Source organism: Schistocerca serialis, chromosome 1 (assembly GCF_023864345.2).
Source record: "Schistocerca serialis cubense isolate TAMUIC-IGC-003099 chromosome 1, iqSchSeri2.2, whole genome shotgun sequence".
NCBI classification, from domain to species: domain Eukaryota; kingdom Metazoa; phylum Arthropoda; class Insecta; order Orthoptera; family Acrididae; genus Schistocerca; species Schistocerca serialis.
In genome coordinates this window covers 1,024,834,435-1,024,847,971 of record NC_064638.1, presented here as the reverse complement: position 1 = coordinate 1,024,847,971, position 13,537 = coordinate 1,024,834,435, and the positions used below count along the sequence as shown (strand labels likewise).

The following is a 13,537-nucleotide window of genomic DNA, read 5'->3' as shown; positions in this document are numbered from 1 at the left end:
CTGGTCGTTGCACCGCAGAATGGTAGCCGCGCGATGTGTTTGCCCTCTTGATCTGTTCGAACAGCGTCCTTTCTTGGTTTCTTCACCAGAGTAGATCTGATATCACGATCGGAATATCCATTTTTTATGAATACCATCGTCAGATGGTTAATCTCGGAGCCGAGATGATCCTTGTCCAAAATAGTCATTGCTCTGTGTACCAAGGTGTTCAGCATAGCTCTCTTCTGAGCTGGGTGGTGAAAACTACGCGCGTTTACATATAAATCTGTATGCGTCGGTTTTCTGTACACAGAATCTCCGCGACGTACATCTGATTTTCGCTCCATGAGCACCACCTCCACAGTAAATCTTATGTTCTGATGTATACCATTCAAATGATCAACAAACTGTTGCAGTGCCTCATTGGCATGTGGCCAGATTAAAAATGTATCGTCAACATACCTGAAGAAGCAGGATGGACGTAAGGGAGCACTGTTCAGAGAAGGGTCACTGATAGCTTCTGATATTAATTGATTTTCTGACATTGATGATGTACTAGCACCTTGTGTGTTTTTCAGATTTTGTTATCTAATGATCAGATTCTGTTCAGTAACACATTTAAAAAACATGAATGTTGCTACAAGTCCACACTGACATGATTTAATATACAACTCGTGCATTAACAAAGAGATAAGAAAAACAAATGCAGTAATTAAATTATTATATTCAAGATATGAAAAATGTTTAATTTTGGTTAGAGGCACATTAGATAAGAGTATGCATACTAAACATGGACTGCATCTGAACTACGAGGGTAAGCATCTTCTGGGTGAACAATTAAGCAAATTGATTACAGAGAAGATCAAACTCAGTAGTTTAATATATGAAAACAGCTCATTTTCAACTGAAACTGACATCCCTTTTTTAGTGTAAGTAGGCCTTCAGTGTGCACACACGAAGGTGAAAGTGAAAGACTTACTGACAGTACCAAAAAAGACGAAAATGTAAAATAATGTTCCAGAATATCCAGTACATTACTAACAAAATAAAACACGTTGATGAAATTCTAGGAAAGTAAACCACACATATACACTCCTGGAAATGGAAAAAAGAACACATTGACACCGGTGTGTCAGACCCACCGTACTTGCTCCGGACACTGCGAGAGGGCTGTACAAGCAATGATCACACGCACGGCACAGCGGACACACCAGGAACCGCAGTGTTGGCCGTCGAATGGCGCTAGCTGCGCAGCATTTGTGCACCGCCGCCGTCAGTGTCAGCCAGTTTGCCGTGGCATACGGAGCTCCATCGCAGTCTTTAACACTGGTAGCATGCCGCGACAGCGTGGACGTGAACCGTATGTGCAGTAGACGTACTTTGAGCGAGGGCGTATAGTGGGCATGCGGGAGGCCGGGTGGACGTACCGCCGAATTGCTCAACACGTGGGGCGTGAGGTCTCCACAGTACATTGATGTTGTCACCAGTGGTCGGCGGAAGGTGCACGTGCCCGTCGACCTGGGACCGGACCGCAGCGACGCACGGATGCACGCCAAGACCGTAGGATCCTACGCAGTGCCGTAGGGGACCGCACCGCCACTTCCCAGCAAATTAGGGACACTGTTGCTCCTGGGGTATTGGCGAGGACCATTCGCAACCATCTCCATGAAGCTGGGCTACGGTCCCGCACACCGTTAGGCCGTCTTCCGCTCACGCCCCGACATCGTGCAGCCCGCCTCCAATGGTGTCGCGATAGGCGTGAATGGAGGGATGAATGGAGACGTGTCGTCTTCAGCAATGAGAGTCGCTTCTGCCTTGGTGCCAATGATGGTCTTATGCGTGTTTGGCGCCGTGCAGGTGAGCGCCACAATCAGGACTGCATACGACCGAGGCACACAGGGCCAACACCCGGCATCATGGTGTGGGGAGCGATCTCCTACACTGGCCGTACACCACTGGTGATCGTCGAGGGGACACTGAATAGTGCACGGTACATCCAAACCGTCATCGAACCCATCGTTCTACCATTCCTAGACCGGCAAGGGAACTTGCTGTTCCAACAGGACAATGCACGTCCGCATGTATCCCGTGCCACCCAACGTGCTCTAGAAGGTGTAAGTCAACTACCCTGGCCAGCAAGATCTCCGGATCTGTCCCCCATTGAGCATGTTTGGGACTGGATGAAGCGTCGTCTCACGCGGTCTGCACGTCCAGCACGAACGCTGGTCCAACTGAGGCGCCAGGTGGAAATGGCATGGCAAGCCGTTCCACAGGACTACATCCAGCATCTCTACGATTGTCTCCGTGGGAGAATAGCAGCCTGCATTACTGCGAAAGGTGGATATACACTGTACTAGTGCCGACATTGTGCATGCTCTGTTGCCTGTGTCTATGTGCCTGTGGTTCTGTCAGTGTGATCATGTGATGTATCTGACCCCAGGAATGTGTCAATAAAGTTTCCCCTTCCTGGGACAATGAATTCATGGTGTTCTTATTTCAATTTCCAGGAGTGTATATTGTGAACGAACTTGTATGCAAGAATGAAGGGGCTTTTAGTTTTAAGCTAAACAGTTACAAAATTGTGAATGCATATTACAAAAAGATACACAGGGCTGGTGGTATGGGTATTTATGTTAGAAATAATATTCATTGTGAAAACATCAAGTGGGTTGATAATCATGAAATGGAGATATCCTTTAAAGTAGCAGCAGTTAAGATGAAGGTAGACAACAGCAGCTTAATAGTTAGTGGCCAGTATAGAACACCAAATAGTGATGTAAAAGAATTCTTTTACCAATTAGAAGAACTTCTGGATAAACCCTACAAACAAAAAACAGATTATAATAATAAAGAGATGTGTGCTTAGCGTACAGCACAAAATGTGCCCTTATTATCATACTTGACAGTACTGGAGACAGCTTGGCTGCAGTCCCACGTGAAACGGAAATCCATTGAGTTTCCAGCAAATGTGGAAGAATACATACTGTAATGTTTACATGAGGTTTATTCTTATGATGAACAGATTAAAGTAAGTATGTGAGGCTTTCATAAAACATTTTAGGAAGGCATGGCAGAGGAGTAATTGATGAAACAACATTACAAATAAACTCAGTTAAAATGAGTAATTCATTTTTCCTAAGGAGTGTAACAGAATATGAGCTCACGGAAGTAATATCAAAACTCAAAATAAAAACATCTAGTGGCTGGGATGATATATCATCTACATTACGTATAGAACAAAAAAATTAATTAATAAAACCAATAACACATTTAATGAACAGTTCAGTTGGCTAAGGGGACCTTTCCTGAGCTTTTAAAAATTACTGAGATATGACCAGTGTATAAAAAGTGTCAACCACTGACATAAATAATTACAGGCCAATCTAATTGACCTTAACATTTGGTAAGCTGCTTGAAAGAATAATTCTAAACCAAATGGATTCCTTCTTCTGTAAATACAACATAGTAAACAACTCACAGTAAGGATTCGAAAAAGGTCAATCCACAATAACTGCCGTAGCAACTTTTTTCCCATGAACTGCAGAACAGACTGGATAAAGGAAACAAAGTCATTGGGACATTTCCGGATTTGTCTCATTTGATTCTGTGAATCATGCAGTACATGCAACCGAAGTTGGAAACTTACGGCATACGAGGAATAACACTAAAATTCTTAAGTTCTTATCTGTGAGATAGAATACAGTGAACTAAACTAAGTTGTAACAATGAAGGTAATATCCAAACAGTAAAATCAGCTTACAAAACTCTCAGCTGTGGAGTTACATCCTAATTTCCTGTATATATTAACAACATAATACAGCCACAAAATTGAAAACTAGTGGACTATGCTAATAATATATCATTTATTAGCTAGGGCTGAACTGAGAAGCTAGGATTCCAAAGCAATAAAGAGAACTTCGAAATAATCACACAATATCTAACAGTGAATAAACATACTCTGAATAAAGGCAAGACTGCAGTAATAAAGTTCTTGTTAAATTATAATAATGTCATATTGAATCACTTTCTGCAGTTGAACATAGGTTTTTAGGCATCTTGATTGATGAATATCTCACATGGAAAGAGCATATCAGCTGCATCTGTAAAAATGTTACCAGTAATGTTTATTTATTAAAACACCTTGTGAATATAATAACCCCACCCCCCATCCAGAAGCAAGTGTACTAGGTTTAATCCACTCACATTTGCAGTATAGGATTGATTTGGGGTGTGGCAACCACAGTCTATATGGATCACATTGTCAGGCTTCAAAAGAGAGCTTTGTTTGTAAAAGGAAATGATGAAATAAGTGTAATGAACAGACACATCCATAATTACAGTACTCCAACCAGATGTGACTATCAGAGGACACATGACTGATAAAAGAGCTACAGATCACAGTCCATTTGAAACTGATAATGATGTTTATACTCACTTAAAGAATTCTGAGCTGCAATAGAGATAGTTCTACTTTTATGTACTGCAGTATATCACTGGTAGTAAATGCTTGTATAAGAGTATATAATTTTCTACTTGAGGTAGGTATAATTATGTATATGACATGATATCATTGTTCTAAATGAACATAAAGGACAATGTCCAAGACTGTAAAGTTAATAGGCACCAATAAATATTATTATTATTATTGTTATTATTATTATTATTATTATATCGAACAAATAAATTGGAATCCACACTAGTGTGTTGTCTGCAATTACCTTGGGAAAAACTGCTCCCTTGAGTTTTTTATGGGTTGATTTCATATACTGAAAATACTGTTACATAACCCTTCAGTACATCTTTGTCCTCGATATCAGTTGAGTTTAAATAAAATTCATTTCCTGCTGACAACTGACATTATGTGGTTCACTACCATTCATCGTCTGGCTATGCACAGCAACATTTTCACCACCTAAATTTCCTCTACTATTCTGAACAACAGCTTTACTTACTGGTTCCATATTGACAAATTAAAAAAAATTGGGCAATTAAAACAGTAATCTTCTTTTCAATATATTATGAGACTTTTCAAAACTTTATGTACAATTTACACTGTGTCCAAATAGTGACTCGTTGCTAGTGTTATGTTCTTTATGTAAAATTTACGCTACTACTAATAATAATAATAATAATAAACACAGTTCCGCAGTTTTTAAGGTCTGGGCTTAATACTGATACAGACTCTATGAAGCATAATCATGCCAGCTTAATAATTGGATGGTTCCTACCTTTGTTGAAAAATGGTTGTTTCCATATTTTTTGCAATTTACCTTCAGTATATTATTTGGATATTTTTCCTCTGTAGCTTTCTTACTTCCTCAATTGTGCCATTCGTCTCATTCATCCACAGTAGTTTCAAACATGTAACATAGAAATAAAGTACAATTCATACATTTACAATGTATCGATAGAACACTTTTATCTACTCACTTAAATGTTCATTCAGTAGTGTCCTGTCACTGGTAGCCAGTTGAAGTGCTAGTGACATGATTTAGTTCTTTTTTAATTAGTATAAATAATAGTAAGTCCCCGAAGTTATGTGGGGAGTATGGGAGTGCTACAGAAGAATGCTGAAGATTAGATGGGTAGATCACATAACTAATGAGGAAGTATTGAATAGGATTGGGGAGAAGAGAAGTTTGTGGCACAACTTGACCAGAAGAAGGGATTGGTTGGTAGGACATGTTCTGAGGCATCAAGGGATCACCAATTTAGTATTGGAGGGCAGCGTGGAGGGTAAAAATCGTAGAGGGAGACCAAGAGATGAATACACTAAGCAGATTCAGAAGGATGTAGGTTGCAGTAGGTACTGGGAGATGAAGAAGCTTGCACAGGATAGAGTAGCATGGAGAGCTGCATCAAACCAGTCTCAGGACTGAAGACCACAACAACAACAACATGGGAGATCAAATGGCTGCTGTTATTAGATTCAGCTGTAACACTACTAATTCTTGTTAATGTCTTGTAAATTAACGTCCACAGAAGTTATCACTTTACCTGGCCTCTTCTTAATAGTATCAGCTCAGGAATCTTCTTCTGTGGCCTTCCTCCTACTAGATAAATAAATATTTTCTGACACATGTAACATCGATAAGGAATCATCTTTGAGCTATAAAATTTTTGTAGTAGGAATCTTAATAGATAAATGATTTTCCTCCTACTAAATAAAACCCTACTCCAAACTTGTAATAAAGACAGTATTGAATACTTTTTGACAGAAGTTTATACTTTTTTTCAAAAAAGATGTAGCATATACATAAAACATCCTACCATGGAGGTGTCCAAAACAAGGGAAGTAAAAAGTTAACAAATGAACATTAAAAAATTGAAATTAGTGAGATAACACATTTATCTTCATTTAAATCATGCGGTAGAGGTAGGTAGGCAGACATATATATATATATATATATATATATATATATATATATATATATATATATATATATATATATATATATATATATATATATATATATATATATATATATATATATACAAGGTGTTACAAAAAGGTACGGCAAAACTTTCAGGAAACATTCCTCACACACAAAGAAAGAAAATATGTTATGTGGACATGTGTCCGGAAACGCTTACTTTCCATGTTAGAGCTCATTTTATTACTTTTCTTCAAATCACATTAATCATGGAATGGAAACACACAGCAACAGAACGTACCAACATGACTTCAAACACTTTGTTACAGGAAATGTTCAAAATGTCCTCCGTTAGCAAGGATACATGCATCCACCCTCTGTCGCATGGAATCCCTGATGCGCTGATGCAGCCCTGGAGAATGGCGTATTGTATCACAGCCATCCACAATACGAGCACAAAGAGTCTCTACATTTGGTACTGGGGTTGCATAGACAAGAGCTTTCAAATGCCCCCATAAATGAAAGTCAAGAGGGTTGAGGTCAGGAGAGCATGGAGGCCATGGAATTGGTCCGCCTCTACCAATCCATCGGTCACCGAATCTGTTGTTGAGAAGCATACGAACACTTCGACTGAAATGTGCATGAGCTCCATCGTGCATGAACCACATGTTGTGTCATACTTGTAAAGGCACATGTTCTAGCAGCACAGGTAGAGTATCCCGTATGAAATCATGATAACGTGCTCCATTGAGCGTAGAACATGGGGCCCAATCAAGACATCACCAACAATGCCTGCCCAAACGTTCACAGAAAATCTGTGTTGATGACGTGATTGCACAATTGCGTGCGGATTCTCGTCAGCCCACACATGTTGATTGTGAAAATTTACTATTTGATCACGTTGGAATGAAGCCTCATCCGTAAAGAGAACATTTGCACTGAAATGAGGATTGACACATTGTTGGATGAACCATTCGCAGAAGTGTACCCGTGGAGGCCAATCAGCTGCTGATAGTGCCTGCACATGCTGTACATGCTACGGAAACAACTGGTTCTCCCGTAGCACTCTCCATACAGTGATGTGGTCAACGTTACCTTGTACAGCAGCAACTTCTCTGACGCTGACATTAGGGTTATCGTCAACTGCACGAAGAATTGCTTCGTCCATTGCAGGTGTCCTCGTTGTTATAGGTCTTCCCCAGTCGCAGGTCATAGGCTGGGATGTTCCATGCTCCCTAAGACGCCGATCAATTGCTTCGAACGTCTTCCTGTCGGGACACTTTCATTCTGGAAATCTGTCTCGATACAAACGTACCGTGTGAGGAATGTTTCCTGAAAGTTTGGTCTTACCTTTTTGTAGCACCATATATATACAATAGAGGGAAACTTTCATGTGGGAAAAATATATCTACAAACAAAGATGATGTAACTTACCAAACGAAAGTGTTGGCATGATGATAGACACACAAACACACACACAAAATTCAAGCTTTCGCAACCAACAGTTGCTTCATCAGGAAAGAGGGAAGGAGAGGGAAAGAAGAAAGGATGTGGGTTTTAAGGGAGAGGGTAAGGAGTCATTCCAATTCCGGGAGCGGAAAGACTTACCTTAGGAGGAGAAAAGGACAGGTATACACTTGCACACACACACATATCTATCCGCACATATACAGACACAAGCAGACATTTGTAAAGGCAAAGAGTTTGGGCAGAGATGTCAGTCGAGGTGGAAGTACAGAGGCAAAGATGTTGTTGAATGACAGGTGAGGTATGAGTGGCGGCAACTTGAAATTAGTGGAGGTTGAGGCCTGGTGGGTAACGGGAAGAGAGGATATACTGAAGGGCAAGTTCCCATCTTCGGAGTTCTGACAGGTTGGTGTTAATGGGAAGTATCCAGATAACCCGGACGGTGTAACACTGTGCCAAGATGTGCTGGCCATGCACCAAGGCATGTTTAGCCACAGGGTGATCCTCATTACCAACGAACACTGTCTGCCTGTGTCCGTTCATGCGAATGGACAGTTTGTTGCTGGTCATTCCCACATAGAAAGCTTCACAGTGTAGGCAGGTGAGTTGGTAAATCACGTGGGTGCTTTCACACGCGGCTCTGCCTTTGATCGTGTACACCTTCCGGGTTACAGGACTGGAGTAGGTGGTGGTGGGAGGGTGCATGGGACAGGTTTTACACCGGTTACAAGGGTAGGAGCCAGAGGGTAGGGAAGGTGGTTTGGGGATTTCATGGGTTTGTGTGTCTGTCAACATGCCAACGCTTTTGTTTGGTAAACTACATCATCTTTGTTTTTATATAGGGAAACATTCCACATGGGAAAAATATATCTAAAAACAAAGATGATGTGACTTACCAAACGAAAGCGCTGGCACGTCGATAGACACACAAACAAACACAAACATACAAAATTACAAAATTCAAGCTTTCGCAGAGGGAAAGACGAAAGGAAGTGTGTGATATATATATGTGTGTGTGTGTGTGTGTGTGTGTGTGTGTGTGTCTATATATATATATATATATATATATATATATATATATATATATATATATATATATATATATATATATATATATATATATATATATATATATATAAGAAACATTCCACATGGGTAAAATATATTAAAAACAAAGATTCCATGACTTACCAAACGGGAAAGTGCTGGTAGATAGACACAATAAAAAAACACACAAACACACACACAAAATTTCAAGCTTTCGCAACCAACGGTTGCTTCGTCAGGAAAGAGGGAAGGAGAGGGAAAGACAAACGGATGTGGGTTTTAAGGGAGAGGGTAAGGAGTCATTCCAATCCCGGGAGCGGGAAGACTTACCTTAGGCTACCTGTCCTTTTTTCCCCCTAAGGAACTAGTTAGGAACTTGCTTTTGAATTTGTTGAATGCTTTCACATCATGGTTGAAACTGTGTTCAGCTTTTGTTTTGTCACCATGGAGTCATCTTTATTTTGGTTGTTTCCCATCTCTGATTACAATCTACAGAACATATTTACAGAACACTCAGCCTACAGTAGCTCTGATTTTTTTCTATAGATCATCTTTACTCTCCTCAAATCTGAAAGTCTTCCAGTCCATTCTAACAAACTGCAGCTTTCATATTACAATACTATAGTTACGTATTTAGATGCATGTGATATTCTCTCATCTTTCTATAAAGCAACCCCCCTTTTAGATAAATGATTTGAGTTGCTAGAAAAAGCACCAGGCTAATAATTTTGGGCCACATTTGATGTAAATTCATGCAGATTATCATGCCATCGACTCTCCTGTTTCTGTCATTTGATGTGTCTTAGTTTATTATGCCATCAAACACACCACTTCCCTTGGTGTCCAGCCAATCTTGCTGGTATGTACTGCATTTGAAATTTAATAATTTATTACTATTTATTTCTCATTTTCATAACATTCCTGTTCCAAATTCTATGTGCTCAGTACTATTCTTTATAAAAGAAGTAATTTGGGACCTTACTATAATCATACCCACAGTGTAGTAGTAAGTGTATATTTTCTTTTCTCGAGCTGCAGAAAGACAACATCTCACTCAAGACCACCTTGTTCCAAACCATATGCTTGACACAGTCAGCCTTCTTAGAAACTATCCACAACAAATACTATCGACCCTGTAGCAGCTCTGTGCTTTATGCAGCCCATCATACCAACAGGGGTACTTTCTAACATAAAAAGTGCTCACAGGGTCACCATATATAGTCTGGTCTTATGCTTGAAGGCTTTTACGGGGCTCCAAACCAAAAGACCACAGTTATTTCCTGGGACAATGCTACAAAGCATGAGCTCTGCTCTCAGCATGGTAGTGAGGGTAGTCATCTTTACCACTTGGGCAAGCCACCAAAAGAGACAGAGGATGGCGTCAGAAGCCAGGTGTCTGATACTGACATGAACCGCAGTTTACAAATTGCTGCTCCCAGTACATTCAGTAAGTGCTAGCAAAGATACCTTCAAATCTTTGATACACCCCCACCCCCCCTCTCCCACTCACAACAAAAACATGATCAGCTCCATATTTTGCAGAATTAGACAAAAACTCCTTTTCTTAATAGCTTAATTCTTACTGGGTCAAGCATATAGTTGGGAACAGAGCTGTCTTGAATAATGAATACCTTATGTGCTATTCTACCAACCTTATTACTTTACTCTAATGCAGGATTCATACCGTTAGTCCTATTTAGTCTTAACATTTTTGTGAAACATTTGTTTATTGTGACAGGTGTTATATGTTTTGCGTTATGAGATGTTGCTTGTAATGTTTTTATTTGTTATTAACATATTTTGTAGTAATCATTTGTGCAATCCTTTCCATTGATATCCATTAGCATATGGATGGCTAGAGCTTGCAAATAATACAGCTCACTGAATCATGCTGTCATCATTATTTATGCAAAATTTACATCATATTATTGTCGTTTGTTTTCATACTGCTCAAATTCAAGATATTGTTGCCACACAATAACTGTCACTTTCAATTCAGGCAAAAGAATTGAATTGTAGAGACATTCCACCTTATGCAAGACACCATTTGTTTAATTTTCATGTATCCTACATTTTTTGTGCTAACATGCAATAAAGAAAAACTAAACAAATGTTGTCTTGCACAAAGCAGAATGTCCCTCCATTTTTTTTTCTCAGCAAGCATAAAAAGAAGAGAACCAACATCCAAACATGATTAAAACAATTGCACATAGTATTTTAATAGTTAGTATTTAGCATCAGATCCCTCACAAATGGAGAATAATAGAACTTTCTGTTTCTTATAGGTAGCTTTTATTGAAAACAGACAAGATATAGAAACTTATCTTAATGAAAAGGAACTGAAGAGAGTCGAATCACTTAGAAAGGTAGGTAAAGGTTTCACAGTACACTGTATTGACAAGGTTGTTATTACATTTACTTCATTTGTGTGATCTTGTACACCAGAATGGGACATATCATATTGTAGGATGGAAGACACTGACCCACCCCTGACCTCTCCACCCTCCCACTCCTTTCATGCCGATACTATAGAATAGGCAGTTAATTGAGGTTTTATTCTGGTAAAAATGTAGAAACATTTCACTCATTTTTATCTTTACAGAAAGTTAGTGATTACTTTTGTGGCAAAAATATATTAGGTATTCATCAAATTATGGAACTTAAACATGCTATCAGATATCTCTCTCTATCTCTCTCTTTCTCAATATTTACATTTTTTGCAAAATCCTGTATGTATTCAGTTAATGCATAAGAACACAGTGGACATATAGGTAACTTACCAGTGCACACTTTGTAAGAAAGTACTCTTGATACATTCTACTTTGTCTGTTGATTTACAGATGCTGCTTTTAGCCTGTGGTCAGTAAATTAACATTCAAAGAACTGTATACAGATTTCCCAATGTGAACATGGGGCTCTAACTTTTAAAGAAATCTAGTTTCAAAAATTCCATACAATAATTGGTAAATCTGACTCAGTCCATGAAATCTATTGTTCATAGTGATTAAATGTTCAGTAATCAGTGCTGATAATACTGATATGTGAGTATGTACGTGCAGTTGGTGTAAAATGAACATTTATGTATGTCAGACATAATATGAATAAGAAAGAAAGTGAAGCAAACAGTGAATTCCAAATTGGCTATATCGTAGAATAGCTGGATGGCAGAGAAAAGTATTTATGCCTGAAATGAACACAAAAAATTTCACTAGGTTCATATACATTGACGGAAAAAAAATCACCAAGAAGGTGCTATGCTACATAAAAGTTGGTACGCATATTTCTGTATCTGAAAGATGATGTCTATTCAAATTTCACACCTGTCACATAAGAGTAGACCAGTAGCACCACTATGAGGATGCAAATCAGGCTTGCTTTAATATGTGCTGTAACAGTTGTAAGTGATAATTACTTTTGAGATTGGATGTGGTGAGTTGATATTAGTATAGAATGCCTTCAAGGTGACAAACGCATCATTATCAACACCTCACTGAGTTTGAACAAGGTCATATAAGCTGGATGTTCCTTCTGCAATATTCCAGAAAAATGGTTCAAATGGCTCTGAGCACTATGGGACTCAACTGCTGAGGTCATTAGTCCCCTAGAACTTAGAACTAGTTAAACCTAACTAACCTAAGGACATCACAAACATCCATGCCCGAGGCAGGATTCGAACCTGCGACCGTAGCGGTCTTGCGGTTCCAGACTGCAGCCCTTTAACCACACGGCCACTTCGGCCGGCTATTGCGGAAAGACTGTACACGATTACAGGTGGTGGTGGTCATGAAAATATATGGTCACAAGAAGACTGAGCTCCACATGACACTACAGAGAGGGAAGACCATTTGTTTGGTGTATGGCTCATGGCACATCATATTGTATCTGCAGCAGCAATCTGAGCAGAACTTGGCATCACAGTGACACACTGAACTTTTACGAATCGGTTACTTCAAGAACAGCTTTGAACTGGACACCCTGTGGTGTGCATTCCACTAATCCCAAACCACAACCATTTGTGGCTTCAGTGATGTCAAGTGAGAGCTCATTGGAGGGCAGTGTGGAGGTATGAAAGCTGATTCTGCATCAGTGCCAGTGATAGTCGTGTGTTGGTTTGAGGGAGGCCAGTTGAGGGCCTGCAACCAACCTATCTGCATTTTAGACACACTGGTCCTACACCTGGAATTATGGTCTGGGGTGTGATTTCTTATGACTGCAGAACCACTCTTGTGGTTATCCCATGCACCCTGACTGCAAAACTGTACATTTGTCTAGTGATTTGACCTGTTGTGCTGCCATTCAGGGCGTGTTTCCCAACAGAATAAAGCTCATCCACATACTGCTGTGTACAGTGCTGTACAGAGTGTACACATGTTGCCTTGGCCTGTTCGATAACCAGATGTGTCTCTAATTGAGCACACATGGGACATCATCGGACAACAACTTCACCACCATCCACATACAGCATTAACCATCCCTTTATTGACTGACCAAGTGCAACAGATATGAAACTCACATCCCACAAACTGACATCCAGCACCTGTACAACACCATGCGTGTGCATTTGAATGCTTGCATTCAACATTCTGGCAGTTACACTGGTGATTAATGTACCAACATTTCACATTTGAAATGGCTTATTTTGCACTTATATTAACTAATGATCTTGCAAT

At 39.6% G+C, this 13,537-nt stretch overlaps 1 protein-coding gene across 1 annotated transcript in view; it reads left to right on the top strand.

The window, feature by feature from the left end:
- Positions 1-13,537, top strand: part of LOC126455048 (uncharacterized) — a 157,730-nt gene that overhangs the window by 21,542 nt on the left and 122,651 nt on the right. The window contains exon 2 of the mRNA XM_050091145.1: positions 11,153-11,233. Coding sequence (XP_049947102.1) covers positions 11,153-11,233 — 81 coding nt within the window. The remainder of the gene's footprint in view (positions 1-11,152; positions 11,234-13,537) is intronic.